The sequence below is a fragment of the Argiope bruennichi genome, chromosome 5 (genome assembly GCF_947563725.1).
Source record: "Argiope bruennichi chromosome 5, qqArgBrue1.1, whole genome shotgun sequence".
In the NCBI taxonomy this organism is placed as follows: Eukaryota; Metazoa; Arthropoda; class Arachnida; order Araneae; family Araneidae; genus Argiope; species Argiope bruennichi.
In genome coordinates, this window is record NC_079155.1 from 124,936,037 (window position 1) to 124,960,750 (window position 24,714).

General features: G+C 30.6%; 1 protein-coding gene across 2 annotated transcripts in view; it reads left to right on the plus strand.

The window, feature by feature from the left end:
- The first annotated feature begins 15,514 nt into the window (after nucleotides 1-15,514).
- The window catches only part of LOC129968671 (ribosome biogenesis protein SPATA5-like), a 28,243-nt gene continuing 19,043 nt past the window's right edge, over nucleotides 15,515-24,714 (plus strand). The window contains exons 1-4 of one of the 2 annotated variants that reach the window (XM_056082798.1): nucleotides 15,515-15,802; nucleotides 16,527-16,847; nucleotides 19,058-19,477; nucleotides 23,089-23,224. In XM_056082798.1, coding sequence (XP_055938773.1) covers nucleotides 15,772-15,802; nucleotides 16,527-16,847; nucleotides 19,058-19,477; nucleotides 23,089-23,224 — 908 coding nt within the window. In that variant the 5' untranslated portion in view covers nucleotides 15,515-15,771. Of the gene's footprint in view, nucleotides 15,803-16,526; nucleotides 16,848-19,057; nucleotides 19,478-23,088; nucleotides 23,225-23,790; nucleotides 23,963-24,714 lie in introns of those variants that run through there. The other variant, XM_056082799.1, reaches the window with a different exon arrangement.

A 24,714-nucleotide genomic window follows, 5' to 3' on the forward strand; every position in this document is an offset into this window, starting at 1 on the left:
AATGACTCGTCTGTTTCCGATCTTTTTTCGGTCTTGAGTTCGAGTCTCAAAACCGATGAATAGTATAATTTTTTTAATTTTTTTCATTTTTCATTTTTTTTTATCCATGCATATTCTGTAGTTACAACGATTTCGACATATTTTCAAGCCTCCTTAAATGAAATTTTTCGTCTAAATTTGAATAAATTTAAATGAAACTTTTAGTGTCTATGACTTGCACATGCGCAGATATCATCCATATACTTAGCATTGTGCATTTAGAACCAGATTTCCATCACATTTGAAACTTGGTTGATTGGCATTATGAATCTTCGAATGCTGCGTCTTACGAGTCATGCGTGGCCTAGTGGCCAGAATGACCCGTCTATTTTTGGTCTTAAGTTCGAGTCTGAAAGCCGATTATTGGAATAATGTTTTGATTTTTGAGTTTTATTTTATTTTATTTTTATCCATGCATATTCTGTAGTTACAACGATTTCGACCGATTTTCAAGCCTCCTTAAATGAAATTTTTCGTCTAAATTTGAATAAATTTAAATGAAACTTTTAGTGTCGATGTCTTGCACATGCGCAGACATCATCCATGTACTTAGCATTGTGCATTTAAAACCAGATTTCCATCACAGTTGAAACTTGGTTGATTGGCATTATGAATCTTCGAATGCTGCGCCTTTCGAGTTATGCGTGGCCTAGTGGCCAGAATGACTCGTCTGTTTCCGATCTTTTTTTGGTCTTGAGTTCGAGTCTCAAAAACGATGAATAGTATAATTTTTTTTATTTTTTCTTTTTTTTTCATTTTTTTTTTTTTTTATCCATGCATATTCTGTAGTTACAACGATTTCGACATATTTTCAAGCCTCCTTAAATGAAATTTTTCGTGTAAATCTGATTAAATTTAAATGAAACTTTTAGTGTCTATGACTAGCACATGCGCAGATATCATCCATATACTTAGCATTGTGCATTTAGAACCAGATTTCCATCACATTTGAAACTTGGTTGATTGGCATTATGAATCTTCGAATGCTGCGCCTTTCGAGTTATGCGTGGCCTAGTGGCCAGAATGACTCGTCTGTTTCCGATCTTTTTTTGGTCTTGAGTTCGAGTCTCAAAACCGATGAATAGTATAATTTTTTTTATTTTTTTCATTTTTCATTATTTTTTTATTTTTATCCATGCATATTCTGTGGTTACAACGATTTCGACATATATTCAAGCCTCCTAAAATGAAATTTTTCGTCTAAATCTGATTTAATTTAAATGAAACTTTTAGTGTCTATGACTTGCACATGCGCAGATATCATCCATATACTTAGCATTGTGCATTTAGAACCAGATTTCCATCACATTTGAAACTTGGTTGATTGGCATTATGAATCTTCGAATGCTGCGTCTTTCGAGTCATGCGTGGCCTAGTGGCCAGAATGACCCGTCTTTTTTTGGTCTTAAGTTCGAGTCTGAAAGCCGATTATTGGAATAATGTTTTGATTTTTGAGTTTTATTTTATTTTATTTTTATCCATGCATATTCTGTAGTTACAACGATTTCGACCGATTTTCAAGCCTCCTTAAATGAAATTTTTCGTCTAAATTTGAATAAATTTAAATGAAACTTTTAGTGTGGATGTCTTGCACATGCGCAGACATCATCCATGTACTTAGCATTGTGCATTTAAAACCAGATTTCCATCACAGTTGAAACTTGGTTGATTGGCATTATGAATCTTCGAATGCTGCGCCTTTCGAGTTATGCGTGGCCTAGTGGCCAGAATGACTCGTCTGTTTCCGATCTTTTATTGGTCTTGAGTTCGAGTCTCAAAACCGATGAATAGTATAATTTTTTTTATTTTTTTCATTTTTCATTATTTTTTTATTTTTATCCATGCATATTCTGTGGTTACAACGATTTCGACATATTTTCAAGCCTCCTTAAATGAAATTTTTCGTCTAAATCTGATTTAATTTAAATGAAACTTTTAGTGTCTATGACTTGCACATGCGCAGATATCATCCATATACTTAGCATTGTGCATTTAGAACCAGATTTCCATCACATTTGAAACTTGGTTGATTGGCATTAGGAATCTTCGAATGCTGCGACTATCGAGTCATGCGTGGCTTCGTGGCCAGAATGACCCGTCTGTTTCCGATCTTTTTTTGGTCTTAAGTTCGAGTCTCAAAAACAATGAATAGTATAATTTTTTTTATTTTTTCTTTTTTTCATTTTTTTTTTTATCCATGCATATTCTGTAGTTACAACGATTTCGACATATTTTCAAGCCTCCTTAAATGAAATTTTTCGTCTAAATTTGAATAAATTTAAATGAAACTTTTAGTGTCGATGTCTTGCACATGCGCAGACATCATCCATGAACTTAGCATTGAGCATTTAGAACCAGATTTCCATCACAGTTGAAACTTGGTTGATTGGCATTATGAATCTTCGAATGCTGAGCCTTTCGAGTTATGCGTGGCCTAGTGGCCAGAATGACTCGTCTGTTTCCGATCTTTTTTTGGTCTTGAGTTCGAGTCTCAAAACCGATGAATAGTATAATTTTTTTTTATTTTTTTCATTTTTCATTATTTTTTTTATTTTTATCCATGCATATTCTGTGGTTACAACGATTTCGACATATTTTCAAGCCTCCTTAAATGAAATTTTTCGTCGAAATCTGATTTAATATAAATGAAACTTTTAGTGTCTATGACTTGCACATGCGCAGATATCATCCATATACTTAGCATTGTGCATTTAGAACCAGATTTCCATCACATTTGAAACTTGGTTGATTGGCATTATGAATCTGCGAATGCTGCGTCTTTCGAGTCATGCGTGGCCTAGTGGCCAGAATGACCCTTCTTTTTTTGGTCTTAAGTTCGAGTCTGAAAGCCGATTATTGGAATAACGTTTTGATATTTGAGTTTTATTTTATTTTATTTTTATCCATGCATATTCTGTAGTTACAACGATTTCGACCGATTTTCAAGCCTCCTTAAATGAAATTTTTCGTCTAAATTTGAATAAATTTAAATGAAACTTTTAGTGTCAATGTCTTGCACATGCGCAGACATCATCCATGTACTTAGCATTGTGCATTTAGAACCAGATTTCCATCACAGTTGAAACTTGGTTGATTGGCATTATGAATCTTCGAATGCTGCGCCTATCGAGTTATGCGTGGCCTAGTGGCCAGAATGACTCGTCTGTTTCCGATCTTTTTTTGGTCTTGAGTTCGAGTCTCCAAACCGATGAATAGTAGAATTTTTTTTATTTTTTTCATTTTTCATTATTTTTTTATTTTTATCCATGCATATTCTGTGGTTACAACGATTTCGACATATTTTCAAGCCTCCTTAAATGAAATTTTTCGTCTAAATCTGATTTAATTTAAATGAAACTTTTAGTGTCTATGACTTGCACATGCGCAGATATCATCCATATACTTAGCATTGTGCATTTAGAACCAGATTTCCATCACATTTGAAACTTGGTTGATTGGCATTAGGAATCTTCGAATGCTGCGTCTATCGAGTCATGCGTGGCTTCGTGGCCAGAATGGCCCGTCTGTTTCCGATCTTTTTTTGGTCTTAAGTTCGAGTCTCAAAAACGATGAATAGTATAATTTTTTTTATTTTTTCTTTTTTTTTTCATTTTTTTTTTATCCATGCATATTCTGTAGTTACAACGATTTCGACATATTTTCAAGCCTCCTTAAATGAAATTTTTCGTGTAAATCTGATTAAATTTAAATGAAACTTTTAGTGTCTATGACTTGCACATGCGCAGATATCATCCATATACTTAGCATTGTGCATTTAGAACCAGATTTCCATCACATTTGAAACTTGGTTGATTGGCATTATGAATCTTCGAATGCAGCGTCTTTCGAGTCATGCGTGGCCTAGTGGCCAGAATGACCCGTCTTTTTTTGGTCTTAAGTTCGAGTCTGAAAGCCGATTATTGGAATAATGTTTTGATTTTTGAGTTTTATTTTATTTTATTTTTATCCATGCATATTCTGTAGTTACAACGATTTCCACCGATTTTCAAGCCTCCTTAAATGAAATTTTTCGTCTAAATTTGAATAAATTTAAATGAAACTTTTAGTGTCGATGTCTTGCACATGCGCAGACATCATCCATGTACTTAGCATTGAGCATTTAGAACCAGATTTCCATCACAGTTGAAACTTGGTTGATTGGCATTATGAATCTTCGAATGCTGCGCCTTTCGAGTCATGCGTGGCCTAGTGGCCAGAATGACCCGTCTTTTTTTGGTCTGAAGTTCGAGTCTGAAAGCCGATTATTGGAATAATGTTTTGATTTTTGAGTTTTATTTTATTTTATTTTTATCCATGCATATTCTGTAGTTACAACGATTTCGACCGATTTTCAAGCCTCCTTAAATGAAATTTTTCGTCTAAATTTGAATAAATTTAAATGAAACTTTAGTGTCGATGTCTTGCACATGCGCAGACATCATCCATGTACTTAGCATTGTGCATTTAAAACCAGATTTCCATCCCAGTTGAAACTTGGTTGATTGGCATTATGAATCTTCGAATGCTGCGCCTTTCGAGTTATGCGTGGCCTAGTGGCCAGAATGACTCGTCTGTTTCCGATCTTTTTTTGGTCTTGAGTTCGAGTCTCAAAACCGATGAATAGTATAATTTTTTTTATTTTTTTCATTTTTCATTATTTTTTTATTTTTATCCATGCATATTCTGTGGTTACAACGATTTCGACATATTTTCAAGCCTCCTTAAATGAAATTTTTCGTCTAAATCTGATTTAATTTAAATGAAACTTTTAGTGTCTATGACTTGCACATGCGCAGATATCATCCATATACTTAGCATTGTGCATTTAGAACCAGATTTCCATCACATTTGAAACTTGGTTGATTGGCATTAGGAATCTTCGAATGCTGCGACTATCGAGTCATGCGTGGCTTCGTGGCCAGAATGACCCGTCTGTTTCCGATCTTTTTTTGGTCTTAAGTTCGAGTCTCAAAAACAATGAATAGTATAATTTTTTTTCTTTTTTCTTTTTTTCATTTTTTTTTTTTATCCATGCATATTCTGTAGTTACAACGATTTCGACATATTTTCAAGCCTCCTTAAATGAAATTTTTCGTGTAAATCTGATTAAATTTAAATGAAACTTTTAGTGTCGATGTCTTGCATATGCGCAGATATCATCCATGTACTTAGCATTGTGCATTTAGAACCAGATTTCCATCACAGTTGAAACTTGGTTGATTGGCATTATGAATCTTCGAATGCTGAGCCTTTCGAGTTATGCGTGGCCTAGTGGCCAGAATGACTCGTCTGTTTCCGATCTTTTTTTGGTCTTGAGTTCGAGTCTCAAAACCGATGAATAGTATAATTTTTTTTTATTTTTTTCATTTTTCATTATTTTTTTTATTTTTATCCATGCATATTCTGTGGTTACAACGATTTCGACATATTTTCAAGCCTCCTTAAATGAAATTTTTCGTCGAAATCTGATTTAATATAAATGAAACTTTTAGTGTCTATGACTTGCACATGCGCAGATATCATCCATATACTTAGCATTGTGCATTTAGAACCAGATTTCCATCACATTTGAAACTTGGTTGATTGGCATTATGAATCTGCGAATGCTGCGTCTTTCGAGTCATGCGTGGCCTAGTGGCCAGAATGACCCTTCTTTTTTTGGTCTTAAGTTCGAGTCTGAAAGCCGATTATTGGAATAACGTTTTGATATTTGAGTTTTATTTTATTTTATTTTTATCCATGCATATTCTGTAGTTACAACGATTTCGACCGATTTTCAAGCCTCCTTAAATGAAATTTTTCGTCTAAATTTGAATAAATTTAAATGAAACTTTTAGTGTCAATGTCTTGCACATGCGCAGACATCATCCATGTACTTAGCATTGTGCATTTAGAACCAGATTTCCATCACAGTTGAAACTTGGTTGATTGGCATTATGAATCTTCGAATGCTGCGCCTATCGAGTTATGCGTGGCCTAGTGGCCAGAATGACTCGTCTGTTTCCGATCTTTTTTTGGTCTTGAGTTCGAGTCTCCAAACCGATGAATAGTAGAATTTTTTTTATTTTTTTCATTTTTCATTATTTTTTTATTTTTATCCATGCATATTCTGTGGTTACAACGATTTCGACATATTTTCAAGCCTCCTTAAATGAAATTTTTCGTCTAAATCTGATTTAATTTAAATGAAACTTTTAGTGTCTATGACTTGCACATGCGCAGATATCATCCATATACTTAGCATTGTGCATTTAGAACCAGATTTCCATCACATTTGAAACTTGGTTGATTGGCATTAGGAATCTTCGAATGCTGCGTCTATCGAGTCATGCGTGGCTTCGTGGCCAGAATGGCCCGTCTGTTTCCGATCTTTTTTTGGTCTTAAGTTCGAGTCTCAAAAACGATGAATAGTATAATTTTTTTTATTTTTTCTTTTTTTTTCATTTTTTTTTTTATCCATGCATATTCTGTAGTTACAACGATTTCGACATATTTTCAAGCCTCCTTAAATGAAATTTTTCGTGTAAATCTGATTAAATTTAAATGAAACTTTTAGTGTCTATGACTTGCACATGCGCAGATATCATCCATATACTTAGCATTGTGCATTTAGAACCAGATTTCCATCACATTTGAAACTTGGTTGATTGGCATTATGAATCTTCGAATGCAGCGTCTTTCGAGTCATGCGTGGCCTAGTGGCCAGAATGACCCGTCTTTTTTTGGTCTTAAGTTCGAGTCTGAAAGCCGATTATTGGAATAATGTTTTGATTTTTGAGTTTTATTTTATTTTATTTTTATCCATGCATATTCTGTAGTTACAACGATTTCCACCGATTTTCAAGCCTCCTTAAATGAAATTTTTCGTCTAAATTTGAATAAATTTAAATGAAACTTTTAGTGTCGATGTCTTGCACATGCGCAGACATCATCCATGTACTTAGCATTGAGCATTTAGAACCAGATTTCCATCACAGTTGAAACTTGGTTGATTGGCATTATGAATCTTCGAATGCTGCGCCTTTCGAGTCATGCGTGGCCTAGTGGCCAGAATGACCCGTCTTTTTTTGGTCTTAAGTTCGAGTCTGAAAGCCGATTATTGGAATAATGTTTTGATTTTTGAGTTTTATTTTATTTTATTTTTATCCATGCATATTCTGTAGTTACAACGATTTCGACCGATTTTCAAGCCTCCTTAAATGAAATTTTTCGTCTAAATTTGAATAAATTTAAATGAAACTTTTAGTGTCGATGTCTGGCACATGCGCAGACATCATCCATGTACTTAGCATTGTGCATTTAAAACCAGATTTCCATCACAGTTGAAACTTGGTTGATTGGCATTATGAATCTTCGAATGCTGCGCCTTTCGAGTTATGCGTGGCCTAGTGGCCAGAATGACTCGTCTGTTTCCGATCTTTTTTTGGTCTTGAGTTCGAGTCTCAAAACCGATGAATAGTATAATTTTTTTTATTTTTTTCATTTTTCATTATTTTTTTATTTTTATCCATGCATATTCTGTGGTTACAACGATTTCGACATATTTTCAAGCCTCCTTAAATGAAATTTTTCGTGTAAATCTGATTAAATTTAAATGAAAGTTTTAGTGTCGATGTCTTGCACATGCGCAGATATCATTCATATACTTAGCATTGTGCATTTAGAACCAGATTTCCATCACATTTGAAACTTGGTTGATTGACATTATGAATCTTCGAATGCTGCGTCTTTCGAGTCATGCGTGGCCTAGTGGCCAGAATGACCCGTCTTTTTTTGAAGTTCGAGTCTGAAAGCCGATTATTGGAATAATGTTTTGATTTTTGAGTTTTATTTTATTTTATTTTTATCCATGCATATTCTGTAGTTTCAACGATTTCGACCGATTTTCAAGCCTCCTTAAATGAAATTTTTCGTCTAAATTTGAATAAATTTAAATGAAACTTTTAGTGTCGATGTCTTGCACATGCGCAGACATCATCCATGTACTTAGCATTGTGCATTTAAAACCAGATTTCCATCACAGTTGAAACTTGGTTGATTGGCATTATGAATCTTCGAATGCTGCGCCTTTCGAGTTATGCGTGGCCTAGTGGCCAGAATGACTCGTCTGTTTCCGATCTTTTTTTGGTCTTGAGTTCGAGTCTCAAAACCGATGAATAGTATAATTTTTTTTATTTTTTTCATTTTTCATTATTTTTTTATTTTTATCCATGCATATTCTGTGGTTACAACGATTTCGACATATTTTCAAGCCTCCTTAAATGAAATTTTTCGTCTAAATCTGATTTAATTTAAATGAAACTTTTAGTGTCTATTACTTGCACATGCGCAGATATCATCCATATACTTAGCATTGTGCATTTAGAACCAGATTTCCATCACATTTGAAACTTGGTTGATTGGCATTAGGAATCTTCGAATGCTGCGACTATCGAGTCATGCGTGGCTTCGTGGCCAGAATGACCCGTCTGTTTCCGATCTTTTTTTGGTCTTAAGTTCGAGTCTCAAAAACAATGAATAGTATAATTTTTTTTATTTTTTCTTTTTTTCATTTTTTTTTTTTTTTTTTTTTTTTATCCATGCATATTCTGTAGTTACAACGATTTCGACATATTTTCAAGCCTCCTTAAATGAAATTTTTCGTGTAAATCTGATTAAATTTAAATGAAAGTTTTAGTGTCTATGACTTGCACATGCGCAGATATCATCCATATACTTAGCATTGTGCATTTAGAACCAGATTTCCATCACATTTGAAACTTGGTTGATTGGCATTATAAATCTTCGAATGCTGCGTCTATCGAGTTATGCGTGGCCTAGTGGCCAGAATGACTCGTCTGTTTCCGATCTTTTTTTGGTCTTGAGTTCGAGTCTCAAAACCGATGAATAGTATAATTTTTTTTATTTTTTTCATTTTTCATTATTTTTTTATTTTTATCTATGCATATTCTGTGGTTACAACGATTTCGACATATTTTCAAGCCTCCTTAAATGAAATTTTTCGTGTAAATCTGATTAAATTTAAATGAAAGTTTTAGTGTCGATGTCTTGCACATGCGCAGATATCATTCATATACTTAGCATTGTGCATTTAGAACCAGATTTCCATCACATTTGAAACTTGGTTGATTGACATTATGAATCTTCGAATGCTGCGTCTTTCGAGTCATACGTGGCCTAGTGGCCAGAATGACCCGTCTTTTTTTGGTCTTAAGTTCGAGTCTGAAAGCCGATTATTGGAATAATGTTTTGATTTTTGAGTTTTATTTTATTTTATTTTTATCCATGCATATTCTGTAGTTTCAACGATTTCGACCGATTTTCAAGCCTCCTTAAATGAAATTTTTCGTCTAAATTTGAATAAATTTAAATGAAACTTTTAGTGTCGATGTCTTGCACATGCGCAGACATCATCCATGTACTTAGCATTGTGCATTTAAAACCAGATTTCCATCACAGTTGAAACTTGGTTGATTGGCATTATGAATCTTCGAATGCTGCGCCTTTCGAGTTATGCGTGGCCTAGTGGCCAGATTGACTCGTCTGTTTCCGATCTTTTTTTGGTCTTGAGTTCGAGTCTCAAAACCGATGAATAGTATAATTTTTTTTATTTTTTTCATTTTTCATTATTTTTTTATTTTTATCCATGCATATTCTGTGGTTACAACGATTTCGACATATTTTCAAGCCTCCTTAAATGAAATTTTTCGTCTAAATCTGATTAAATTTAAATAAAACTTTTAGTGTCTATGACTTGCACATGCGCAGATATCATCCATATACTTAGCATTGTGCATTTAGAACCAGATTTCCATCACATTTGAAACTTGGTTGATTGGCATTAGGAATCTTCGAATGCTGCGACTATCGAGTCATGCGTGGCTTCGTGGCCAGAATGACCCGTCTGTTTCCGATCTTTTTTTGGTCTTAAGTTCGAGTCTCAAAAACAATGAATAGTATAATTTTTTTTATTTTTTCTTTTTTTCATTTTTTTTTTTTTTATCCATGCATATTCTGTGGTTACAACGATTTCGACATATTTTCAAGCCTCCTTAAATGAAATTTTTCGTCTAAATCTGATTAAATTTAAATAAAACTTTTAGTGTCTATGACTTGCACCTGCGCAGATATCATCCATATACTTAGCATTGTGCATTTAGAACCAGATTTCCATCACATTTGAAACTTGGTTGATTGGCATTATGAATCTTCGACTGCTGCGTCTTTCGATTCATGCGTCGCCTGCTGGCCAGAATGACCCGTCTGTTTTCGGTCTTTTTCAAGTCTTAAGTTCGAGTCTGAAAGCCGATGAATAGTAAAAATTTTTTATTTTTACATTTTTTTTATTTTTTATTTTTGTCCTTGCATATTCTGTAGTTACAACGATTTCGACCGAATTTCACGCCTCCTTAAATGAAATATTTCGTCTAAATCTGATTAAATTTAAATGAAACTTCTAGTGTCGATGTCTTGCACATGTGTAGAAATCAGCCATATATTTAGAACCAGTTTTCCATCACATTTGAAACTTGGTTGATTGGCATTGATTGGCATTATGGATCTTCGAATGCTGCGTCTTTCGAGTTATGCGTGGCCTAGTGGTCAGAATGACCCGTCTGTTTAATATCTTTTTTTGGTCTTAAGTTCGAGTCTCAAAAACGATAAATAGTATAATTTTTTTATTTTTTTTATTTTTTTATTTTTATCCTTGCATCTTCCATAGTTACTACGATTTCGACCGATTTTCAAGCTTCCTTAAATAAAACTTGACATCTAAATATGATGAAATTTAATTGAAACTTTTAGTGCCGATGTCTTGCAAATGCGCAGAGTTCATCCATATACTTAGCATTTACATTTAGAACCTGATTTCCATGACATTTGTAACTTGGTTGATTGTCATTATGAATATTCGAATGCTGCGTAGTTTGAGTAATGCGTGGCCTAGTGGGCTGAATGGCACGTCAGATTCCGCCATCTTTTTGGTTTTAAGTTCGCGTCTAAAAGCCGATAAATAGTTTAATTTTTTAATTTTTTTTTTATCCATGCATATTCTATAGTTACAACGATTTCGACTGATTTTCAAGCCTCTTTAATTGAAATTTGTCGTCTAAATCTGATTAAATTTAAATGCAACTTATAGTGTCGATGTCTTGCACATGCGCAGTGATGATCTATATACTTAGCATCATGCATTTAGAACCAGATTTCTTTGGCATTTGAAACTTGGTTGAATGGGATTAAGAATCTGAGACTGTGGGGGGTTTCTGGGGAATCATGGCCTGGTTGATTGAATGACCTGTTGTTTTCGCTTCTTTTTGTTGGTCTTAAGTTCGAGTCTGAAGGCAGATGAATAATTTAATTTTTTTTCTTCTTGACTTTTTTATTATTTTTTTTTTTTAAATTTTGCATACATGTTCCATTGCTGAAACGAATTCAATCGAATTTCAAGCCTCCTAAAATAAAATTTGACGTCTAAATATAAATTAATTTAATTGTATTTTTTAGTGTGGATGCCTTACACATGCTCAGACATCATCCGTATACTTAGCTTTGTCCATTTAGAATAGAGTTCCATCATGTTTGAAAACCGCAGTGGCCTGGTGGTAAGGTCTTGGCTTGTGAGCCGTAGAGTTTCAGGTTCGAGACCTATTACCACTGAAGAACTGTCGTCTTAGGGAGTCTGTTGTACGTTAAATCTGTCATGCCAAACGTCCTCCCATTGGTGTGGTGTGGAGAGGGGCGTGCCAGTTCAGGTGACGTCCTTGTTATCTGACCGCGGTTCTGAATTACGAGATCCATCGCAAAAAATAGCCGTTGTGTTGCTTTTCAACGGGACATTAATATAATTAAACTCTATTACATTTTAAACTTCTTGGAATGTTGTTAAGAATCTTGGACTGCTAATCTGTTCGAATTATGCTTGGTGTAGTGAATAGAATAGCCAGTAGTTTTCCGCTCCTTTTTGGTGATCTTAAGTTCGAATCTGATAGCCGACAAATAATTTTTTTATTAATTTTTTCCATTATTCTTATTCCTTAGTTAGTACGAATTCAATCGATTTTCATACCTCCTAAAATAAAGTTTGACTTAAAAATATCTATAAATTTATATTAAACTTTTTTTGTTCATGTCTTGCACATGCGCAAAAATCATCCGTATACTTAACATTGTGCATTTAGAACCAGATTTCCATCACTTTTGAAACTTGGAAATGGTATTAAGAATCTTACAGTGATATTAATTTGAAAGACTCTCGCGAATTAGTTTTTTTAATGGCATACTTCTGGACTTTAAATATTTGAAAACAACTCAGAGACAGCCAGACATCGAATGTCATATTCACCACAATAGCTTTCATTCTTATTTCATGATGAAAAGTTAGAAAATTTTGTTTTTTCTTTTACTTTTTTGGGGTGTATTTTAGACATGAAAAACCTGCTGTCAATCTTTGCTTCTCCCATTGCAGCTGATGGAGAATCACAATTTTACTGCTTGGATTCAGCACAAAACAGATGGATATTTGGCTCTCTCTGCGGATTTGCAGAGTATTTGTTATTGTCCAGAATGTTAGTTTAAGAATTTTGGATCGTAAGAAATTGTTTTTTCTGCATGATCGTCAATAGAGTATTCTTTTTAATCCACTGCTATTTTTATATACGATAAAGCTATTTTTAAGTGCATTTGATCAGAATATAATCGCCCGTTCAAGATAGATTAATTTTATTTTCATATGTTTGACTTTTCCCCTTGCTTTTTCCGATTTTATTTTTATACAATTTTCAATTTAATTTTTCTATTATTCTGTCTCTATCCCCGTTATTTCTCCTCCTCTTTAAGTAAGTGAAGAAATAATAGTTATTTTCAAACAGAAAAATTGATTATTGGAAATTGGAGAGTGAAAATCTACCTTTTTCTAGAATTTTGTGTATATCTGAAGAAATAGTTTCTTTCTTTTTATAGATAATGTGGAATGGGTTGCAGATAGCAAATATGAAAAGTGAATAGTAAATATTTATATTGAAGCATTACTAATCAAGTATTCCTTTAGTTTTCAATGCTGGTTTTTTACGAATTAAGAACATAAATTTTAGCCCTTCAACTAATAAATTTCAGAGACGTAAATAATCTTTATTACTTTTCTTTTTCAGAAATATCTGAATGAAATGTAAACTTGCGTCAAAGATAAAAATTTGTAAAAATTAATATACGAGAAATTTGGATATTTTCATAAAAATACAATCTTTTAAAATGTTTTGTTATATATATTTACTTAGAAATAACTATTATTTTTAACACGATATTTTACAGATAAATTTAGAATTATTACTCCTCGTTATGTTAGGAAATATTTAAATAATATTTCCTAACATATTTTTTCCACATCCAATATTTTTTTGATAAATATATTTTTTGTTATTATTGATCTGTGAAATCCAAATATCTTGGTAAAGGATGTAATTTTGCTAGAGTTTAATATCTTAAAGATTTTATTTATCATCTCGATTATTTTGCTTTTTCACAAAACATTCACAAAAAAAAAAAAAAAAAAAAATATAAATAAATAAATTTAAAAAAAATGCCGCTGCTATACTATGAAAATCTTTATTTCAAATCAAGACTTTTTGAAAACAAAAATTGCTTCTTCATTTACACAAAGGGCAGAAGAAATGATGAGGGGGAATATAAGAATAAAGAGTTAAAGTACAATTTATACAAAAATAAATTTTGGAGGGAAAGTGTGGTAACGAAATAAATCAAACACATGAAAACAAAGGCTATCTGTAATGAATCAAGGATTATGTTGAGTGAAAGGGCACTTAAACTTTGTTTTATCGTGTTTAAAAATAGCAATGGATAAAAAGAGTATTATGTTGATGAATTTGCAGGAGAATAACTCCTCAACTTCTAAATTCAATGCTTCAAACATCAATAACTAATGTTTGATCTTTTGCTGGCTATTTTGGTGCATTGCAGCATAAGTGCAAAAGCATTATTTCCTATCAAATGCAATTGAAAGATTCTACAGAATCACTGTAGAATTTTCATAATTTCGAACTGGGTAAAAAGAGTAAAAAAGCAAAAACAAAGTTTTCGTTTTATCATCAGACAAACCCAGAGTGAAAGCAATTAAGATGGTAAAAATTATTTCAAATGCTTGACTCCCTTATACTGTTTTTTTCGAAATTTTGGAAATCTAGGAGTCACCAACATTTGAATAAATACTTAATTTCAGAAAGGCATTACAATATACATAAAAAGATAAGGTATTAGCTGAGAAACTTGAAAATTTAGGAACATTTTACACAATGAAAACAAATTTTAAAAATAGAGAAGAAATATTATCAAGTTATGCAGATTGAAAAGGAGGGTGGAGGGATTTTAATCTAAATAGAATTAGACTGTGGCCACTGCGATGACAATACATAATACGATTTTATTGCTTTTTCGCTGACCTCGGTCAAACGGTCATAAAACTCTTTTTATATAAAATAACTTATTCAACTTTTATTAGACTATAGAATCAACTTATGCAAAATAGGCCTAAGGAAAAAAAAGTAAGAAATCTTAAAAAGAATAATAATAAATATATATGAAAAAGTTGTAAAAATTTTCAAATTGGAGAATAGTTCAACACGGTCAATTTATTTTAAGATTTACAAAAAATATCCCAAGCAATCAATTTCGTGATTATAAAAAAATACACTGTTGCTGCTTTCTCTTTTGTAGTTGCAAAATTATAGGTTATACTTATAAATTTTCTTTAAATATGAGATTAATCATAAAATTTTTATTTTTAATACTGACAAATTGAGAGGGAAGAAGGTTATGACTAATTTTCCGATGCTATTAAATCCAACGGAGTGGAAGGATGAGATATGAACAAGACAAAATTGAACTTACGGATTACATTTAAAGAAGAAATTTTAACGGGTGTTACAGAATCAATTTATTTGTCACAATCCAAATGCAAAAAGAAAAACAGCTTTAAATATTTCAGAAAATTTATAAATTTGAAAATAATCTAAAAAATACAATTATTCCTTTTTTTTTATATATATATATATGTATATATTTACAAAATATCCTTCAAGCGATAGAGTTTAAGATTGTGTTGTTTCTGCTTAGAATTAAAAAAATTAAAGAAATAGCCGTTTGAATGAGCTTTAAATTAATAAAAGAAAAATCAATAAAATGGAGATAAAAACTAAAACACGAGAACAAATACACCAAATATAATAATAAGAAAAATATGGCGATCGAACAAGATATGGTGCCTATTCCATTATCTTGGTATCAACAACATGGTCTGATCATTCCGGACCAGATCCATACAACTATGGTACCGGTACTGTAATACCAAGGAAATGTCTTTTTCATTCATTCATTCTACGAATCCGATTGAGAGAAAGGATCCGCATAATTGGTTCCAAAACCGACTAGTCGGATCCTTTGACTAGACCAGATCCAGTCCAGATTCGATCCGAAATGAACGACACGTCACAGCAGCACTACATTGTGATGGAAAGGAAAGTTATCGCGGCTCACGAATACTTGAACAAGTTGAAAAGTCTATTAATTTTGCCAGAAATAGGGATATGCGCGAGCATATCAGCACTCGTTGGTACGCATGCGTGTTATTCGGAAACATGACGGAGAGCACGTGCAATAAAAGACAGCTTTCACAAATCATATATAATAAACACTGAAATTTCTTCTCTATTTGTAATTATGTTGACAATAAATCTTCTTCCTTGGAAAGGTCTGCAATACATTTAATCGATATATCTTTTCTTCTTTAATGTGTTAATAAATTTTTATCTTTTTTACTTTGCATTTCTTAGGTAATTTACACCATGGTTAAAATGTTATTGGAGAATATAAAAAAGAGGTTTTCACAAATTCTATAGTATCTGATTGTTTAATATTTTCTGTTTGTTAATTTATTGAGTATTTGTTAATTTTTTTTTAATCACTACAAAGGAAATGTTTTAAGAGAACAAGAAAGAAAATATTTATTTATGAAGTATTAAATTCATTGAATTACAGAAATTACTTTTTAAAATCATATTATTTCATTGATATTTGGTGCAGCATAGTGTAGATTGACTTTCATGCTATAAAATTCAAAAAATAAAGCAAGATAAAATTTAATTGGACATTGTTTACAACATTTCTAACTTTATTCCATGAACATGACCAATTATTGCCAAGCTGCAATTTTGGCACAGAAATATAGGTTAAATGTAAATGACAATATTACATTGTAAATAAAAAAGAAATTAGATATTTATTTTTTTATAAGTTCATCGCTACACTAGATATAAATTTTGACCACTATCACACTAACATAAGAGTATTAAATTATTCTGTGTTTAAAGTCAATTTCAGTAGAATTTTATGTCAAAATGTATATTATAGCTCATTTTTGTGAATCAATATTAAGTGTTTAAAAAATTGTATTGCTATCATTTTTCTTTTTCCAGGCTCTTTTGTACCTAAGCAGAGGCAGATTATTTTTTTATCACTGTCTAAAATGAAGGAGCTTCAGTTACAAAGAGGTTCTCTAGTGATTTTAAGCTGCGTGAATGGAGAACTGCTTTTCAAATGTTGGCCAGTATTGCAAGAAGAATCTGAGGCAGTCTTACCTACATTTGCCATGTTCAAGCATTACACAGGATTTCAGCAATCCATTCATTTATTCAAAGGCCTCATATTTGAAGCAGAAAATGTTGTTTTTTCCACCTATAAATATATTCCGGTAATGGATACTGAAGACTTCCTATTGTATATAAAGAGAAAGCTTGGTAATATTTTTTTCAATTCTATTTTACATGTTGTTTTTTAATTTGGGAATCTTTATCTTATCATTCTATTACATAAGATGTAAATGATTTTAATAAACATATGCATGATTCAAATATCATAATGCTCGTATTAAATGATATATTTTTTAAAAATTAATAATATTAAATAATTTTTGATGAATTTTATAGTGATGAGAACTGTGTAACTAATGCATAATTTGATTCAAAATAGGAGTTATTTTGGAGTAAAAATCTAAATAATAATAAAAAAAAAATGCAAATGATTTAAAATATTAATGTGATACGCATATACGCATAGTTCATATATTTTCATTTAGATGTAAAACATGAACTTGGATTTTCTAGATGATAATTAATCAAATCTGACAAGCCAAAAAAGATTGGATGAATGTTACCATTTCAACAGTTAGTGCAAATCTCATGAATTGTGCTATGGTACTTATTGTACTGTGTTTTCAAATCTTATTATATTTTTAATTAATTTTATTAGCTTAACAAAACCTTTATTTTCGCTGTGTTAAAAGGTCAATATATATTTCAATTCACCTATTAAAAAGATTTTTTCTCAACATTAAAAAAATTACCTTGTTTTTTGGTGAAATTAAGATCTTTGAATTGCTGTACAATTTTCTATGCTAACAATTGAAACTAAAATTTGTAATCAACAAGACATTTTGATGCAGAATATACTTAAAAAAAATCTTTGAAAAATTAGATTATAAATAAATGGGTGCAAAATAATAAGTAGTGATTATATCTTGGAATGTAAAGAATTTTGGCATATTGTTGAGCTGTTCAGTAAATTATCTGATAAATCTATAGCAATAGAGTTTTGAAACATAATGACATGTAATGGCTTTATAACATGGCTGAAACAATCACATTTTTAATAATGTTTACAAGCACAAGATTATTCTCACAATTTTTTTTTTTTTTGTCTGTTTAGTAATATTACATATTTGTCGTCATAAATGTATAATCAATTATAAAACAGTTTGTTTCATGTCTTGTCTTTCTCATAGAACATATGCTTCATATATCAATTGCAAACGAGTGAAGTGACAAGAAAAAGAATATTATGTAATGACTTTGAAAATAAAACCAATAGAAAAGTAGCAAAATGGATCTTAGTCACTTGTTTATTCTAAATCTCTGTTTTTTGCATCTTTTTGCTATTTTAAATCTCTGTTTGCAATTACCTGGAATGCTAGAAATAATGAAAGAGTATGATCTGAAACTTCTGTTGTTTTCTTTTTACTTTATACTCTAACTGTCCATTCACACTATAAGAAGATGGGCATTTCTAATAGCTAAGAAGACAGTGCTCTGTTTCCAGTGAACCTTTTCAAGGAAAAAGACATTGAAACATATAGTTAACTATTATATATCTGACAAAATAATATAATTTATTGAAACTAGTGCTATTGATTAAATTTATGCAAGTGTTAAAAAATGTTTTCTGTTTAAAAAAATTTCAGCTACATTAAAAAAAAAAATTAATATTTTATTATTTATGCATTTTCAATATCAATGTTCAAGTATGTTCTTCATTCTGTCAAGTCTGCATATGATTATCAAAAATTTGATATAAATTGAATTAAATTATTTTTTGACTGGTTGCTTAGTATTTTGATAATAGAACAAAACCTCAGAATATATAATATTTATATTTTTAACCATTTTTGTAAGTAGTACTATTTGTTCAATTGAATTCAAGTTGACAATTGCCATAAACTTTTTTTTATAATGCAAAAGAGATTAAATTTAATGACTGACATTGAGAATTATTATTAATCATATAATAATGGTGTGGGGGGATTCAACCAAGTGTGAAAATGCTTTCATGAGAATTGATATAAAGTATTATTATTACATTAAAATGTTAGTAATATTTTCCCTCCATTATATCTTAACAAATCATACAGTTTAAAATATTCAGTGATGAAATTTTGATTTTTTATATCGATTCATCAGATTTTTAAAAATTTTTTATACTCTGCTTTTTCATCAAAACTAAATCAAAATTGTACAATTACTGCTTTTGAAACTACTGTTTTTATTAGTTGTAAAATGTATATGATGGAACTGATTCTTTTAAAGCAAAAATTTTCTATGAATTCCATTTGAAATGTTAAATCAAAAATGCTTATTTTTTATTTAAATGCTTATTTTAGATTTTTCTATTTCAGGTTATGTATACCTTAAAGAAGGGATGATTCTGCATTTAAATTATTTAGGATATTCTCTTGTTCTAACTGTACGGAAAATATTTTCAAGCTTTTCTGAAAATAAAGAGTTAGACTCAGAAAATAAAACTGTTTTGACTATGAATTTCCCATCATTAGATGAGAGTTTTAGTGAAAAAGGTATTATTAATCGGACCTTAGGATTCCAGAGCTCTACACCGATTTCATCTCCAAGAACTCAAATAATACATGATAATTCCAAGGCAAGAAAAACATTTTATTTCATTAGTAAAAAAACTAGATGTGTTGTTCAAAATCCAAATTCAGAGTGGCTGAATAATAGGTCTAAATTAAAAGATATTGCTGGCCTAGATGAACAAATTGATATTATCGAGTCATCTATCAGACATCTTTTGAATGGAGGTATGAACAATTTTGTCTTTTATAAATTTTTCCCTCTAATTATTCTATTAAATCTGATGCCACACAAACATATTCTAATGTTGAACACTTGATAGTTTGCAGCATTGTGTGAAGATGGGACTTGGAAGAAATTCTGGCAACTAATGATTTTTTTTTTTTTAACTTGAATCAAAAGAAAATTTTAAACAATCAAGGGCAGACACTAGTCATTCATTTGCATGTGTACATGGCTATATGACATTAATAATTTTGCTGCCATCAAAGAGGCATTTTATATTTTAATTTTTCATTTAGTCTTGCTGCTACTCTTATAATTGCTAATTATTCTATTTCATTAGAGTGGATTTTTAAAAATAAACAAAGATGAATATTAGTTGTGAAGTAAACAAACTAAAACATCTGAAAATTAGAAAATTATTTGAATTTTTATTAATAGATGCATACATGATTTTTAAGTTTTTAAACAAATAATGCATGTGAGTTTTTAAAAGAGCATATGGCATATTTTAATGGTATATTTATGCATATTACCTATTTTTTGGTTTTATCACAATATTTTTCATTTTGTTGCATTAATATATATTTGGAAAAACAAAATACTTCTGCTGAAGTAAGAAAAAGCTAAATCCTTCAGTTTATAAAACTATAAAATGAAAGAGTGGTAAATAAATGATTGCATTCTCAGGATCCCCCTCATTTCCCCTATCCTTTTCAGTGCAGTCTTTTCAGTTTCAATAACATCAAAACTAAGGTGCTCAAATATCAGCTTTCAGAATAAAGTCAACTTTCAGTTTCTATTATTTTTTATTTGTTAACACTGGCTAGTTAATGTATTTAGTATCATTTTACTATTTCTTGTAAATTCATCAATGATCAATTTGTCCTATCCTAAGGTTGCGCTGAAGAAATTGTAACAAAATTTTTAAATAATTTGTAAGTCATTACTATACAAAGCAGGAAAAATTATAATTTCTCTTGTTATTATATATTCCTTGCATATTTTGTAGGGTTTTTTTTTTTTGTTGCATAAAATTACATTCCTTATTTATGATTTCGTACTTTTAAAAAGGGTAGATTAGCTATAAAAAATATATTAAAAGAATTTATATTTTACTTTAGTCTTTTTATCTTAGTGATTTGTGAAAATAAATATTTGGTAGAAAAGTCTAAAAAAAATATATATATTTTATAGTTTAAACTATTCTCAGCTACCAAAATCATAGAGTTATTGCTTTCTTTCCTTGAAATTACTTTTTACATATAGGCATTTTATTTTTTAATTTTTGGAACAGTTTCATTCAATAAATATTCAAAATCTTCTGTTGACTTTCTATAAAAAATTTTCAGATGCTTTCAGAATTTATTTCTGAATCAAGTAGTAAATAATAAATCTTATCTTTTTTTTCTGTGGAAAATTAAAATACTAAAATGGAAATTATGAAACATTAAATTTTAATTTCTTTATATAAGCTGTTTTCTAGGCTTATCTAAAAATAAAATATTAAATTTTTTTTTTATATCTTCTATGTCTCATTTTTTTAACTACCACTGTAGCAGCAACAACTGCTATTTCTTCTTTTACCATCAAAAGTAAGTAATTAAATTATAGATCATAACATTCAACATACTATGCACTAGATATACTTGGCTCGCAAAAGATGAATTATTTGACTTGTTTGTGTGGCATCAGCTTTAGTTATCATTCAACTTCTTGCCATTTCAAATGCTGTTTTAAAGTTCTTATTCCCTACCTATATTTTTCAAAACTTTTTTAGATTGAAAAACTGTCTGCAATTTAACTATAAGATGATTATAAACGAATATCCCAACTTTGAAGGTCTGTTAAAAGAAACAAATAAAAGTACAATCTTGTTATTAATCGGAAGTCGAAAATAACAATTGAAAATTTAAATTTGACACAGATATAAATGTTTAAAGTGAGCACCGCCAGAAATCAAAAGGATGCTAAAGCGGTGCATTATTCATTCTACAGTTTTTTTCTGCATGTTTGGGGTGAAGCTTTGAAAACATTTAGATATTTGTGATGGCAATATTTGATTTTTTAAATTTTTTAATTGGGCTACATCAAATAGCAGGTGTTTCTTTCACTGCTACTAACTGGCATTGATGAATTTAAAACATGTATATCTGTAGGCTTTCAAAGTATCACATCAAAGATGCTGGAAAGTAAGGAATGAATTATCACATCCACTTTGGTTGTTTGTATGTTTGGAGGGTCTTGTGATGAACACTTATAACTGTATCAGATTTAAATATTCAACTATTATTTGCAATTTCTAAAGAACATGAAGGTTATACTTTGTTTTGTTTTCTTTCCTGCAGAATTGGGATATTCAAATATAATTATCCTGCATACTTCTTTTCTATGTGATAAATTATGCACTTTATGCTTACTTTTATACTATAAATTTCGTATAAGAATTTATGATAGTAAAATAAACAGTAACTAAGTATAGTCAAATAAATCACGATATGGGATAGGATTTTTGTTAAGTATTTTTTCTTTTCTTAGTGTTACAAAATATAATTTTTTCAAAAACTTTCTAAAATATTAGCTGTTAATGTTTTCCTTGTTTGCTTTTGATTTGGTAGAACAAGATCAGAATTTTTTTTTCAGTTTCTGTAAATAGCTATGGTTATGAGGACAGAAAAACCTAATGTCATAATCACGGAAAACTACGGATAAAATGGAAAAATTCATAAATCAGTCTTAGTTGATCATTGAAAATAGAAACATTCATTCATTTATTTAAAATTTGGTGTGTCCAGAATATTTCTCAGAATATGATACCTTACTGCATTAAATTTAGACTTCATAATTTTTTAAATTTATTTATAGGCCGAAACAAAATATTATTATAAATTTCATTTCAATCCTTTTGAAAGCAAAACTAAAAACTGAATTTTATGCTTATTCTGAGAAATTTTTGTTGAATTATTCTTTGAGATATTAAATAAATTATGAAAAATATTTTGTAATTCACATAAGACAAATACCGAGCAATTCTGTTTGCAGTACTCATATTCAATAATAATAATAATAAATAAATAACAATAAAAATGATAAATAAAATAAAATGCTTGGTTTCAATAAAAAATAACTTTATATTAATTGCAATCTCAGCATTTCCACTTTAAATTAAAGTTGAAGTTTTACCGGAAATGACAACAAATTAGGAAAATATATATAGTAAACGATCTAAACAACAATATAAGTTTGGTATGACTATCAAAATTTGAAGATTAAAAATGTTTTGTTTGAGAAGCTATTAAGAGACAAGTTACTGAAAATATTTAATTGAAAATTGTAGTGAGTGGTAATACTGGTGAACCGGCTGGTCGCCAAAGGCGGCTAGTATGTAATAAGGTAGAAAGAATTTATGTTTAACATTGCATTTATTTTTATGTATAATGTTTTGAAAAATCTTAATTGGATGATTCAAATCTGTGGATGTATATGCCTCATTAGATAAACTAATTAAATAACAAATAGTTTATATAATTTAATTAATGTTAGTTTAAAAATAAAATATTAATTTTGTATGATGAATTAAAGCTAAATTAGATAATTTGGCTGTTTCTCAATTTAGATCTTGCTTTTGGTACTCAAGGAATTTTAATTATTGGTCCTCCTGGAACTGGTAAAAGTTTTTTAATAGATACAATCCAAAATGAATATGGAAATCTGTTGCCTATTTACAACATCAAGAATATTATCTTTTGTAGGTATGCTCTTTTTTCTCAAAAAAACATTTATCTCTTATCTATGTATGTATACAATTAAAGAAAGACATGCATAAATAATGGTATGTAATAAAATATGTATGCATTTAAATATGCTCATTTTTACTTTCCTCATATATTAAAAATGTAGAAATAAGGAACCATTTAACTAGTTGGGTCTTTATCAACCGCAAAATTGAATAATGATTCTATCATATTAACACCAATGTTTATTATTAAGATTTGGTGATAAGAATACGTAATAAGATTTGGCAGCTTTACATCTGGCAACTAATGGTATTGTATCTTAAATAGAATGTGTTGTAGTTATTAAAAACTGAGATTTGAGATTTAAATGAATTTCACCCTTTAAATTTGCTTGACTCTGAAAAACTTTGTCTGTGACTGTAGTAGCGTAAAATTGGCCTGAGTTAGATGGTTGAAAATTTGTATATAATTATTATATTGGGATATTGAATAAGTTCTCTCTGTTTTTTTTGTGAAAATTAATGTTTTATATTTAAAAAATCATTAAAAAACATGTTACTGAAAATATTGTTCATCGCTAGATACTACATTTCAATTCGACGTCGAAAAAAATGATACGTCTTTTGAGGCTATCCAAGAGTCGACCCAATTTTGGGCATTTTCATAAGAATGGAAGTGCTGCTCAGCGAGGCCATGTGTCATCGACTGGAACAAGTGGTAATTGGAAGGGGCAATGTCCGGTGAATACAGCAGGTGAGGTAGGACATCCCTCTAAGCGTTTTCAAGTAGGTTTTTTACCGGTTTTGCTACTTGTGGCCGAGCGTTGTCATGCTGCCTTGTCGTGTCTGCTTGTATAGCGGGCGTTTTTCCTTTAATGCTCGGCTTAATGGCTCCAACTATAGTCTGTAGCGATCTCCCATGATGGTTTCATTTGGTTTGAGCAGCTCATAATAAATTATACCCAACTGATCCCACCAAATGCAGAACAGAAGCTTGGAACCATGGATATTCAGCTTTGCTGACGATGGCCGGGTTTACCCCATGATTTTCTACGCTTAGAGTTATCATAGTGTATCCATTTTTCATCGCCAGTTGTGATACGATGCAAAAGTCATTTCATTTTCTGCCGTTGAAGCAGTTTTTGACACGGGAAAAGACGACGTCTCGATTTCAACTCGTACGGCAACCAATGACCTTGCTGTTGAATCATACCTAATGCTATCAAACGTTTCGAAACTGTTGTGTGATCAACTTCTAATGATTCTGCAAGTTCAGCTAGCATTTGACATGAGTCTTCATGAAGTAATGATTCAAATTGTTCGTCTCCAAACTTCTTTGGTGCACCAGTGTTCTTTATCTTTTAGATCAAAATCATTATTTTTAAAACGCCTTAACTAATCTCTACAAATTGTTTCAGACAGAGCATAGTTCCGTAAGTCTCAACAAGAATTCTGTAAGCTTCAATTGCAGATTTTTAAAAAAAATAAAATAGTGCAATAAAATTC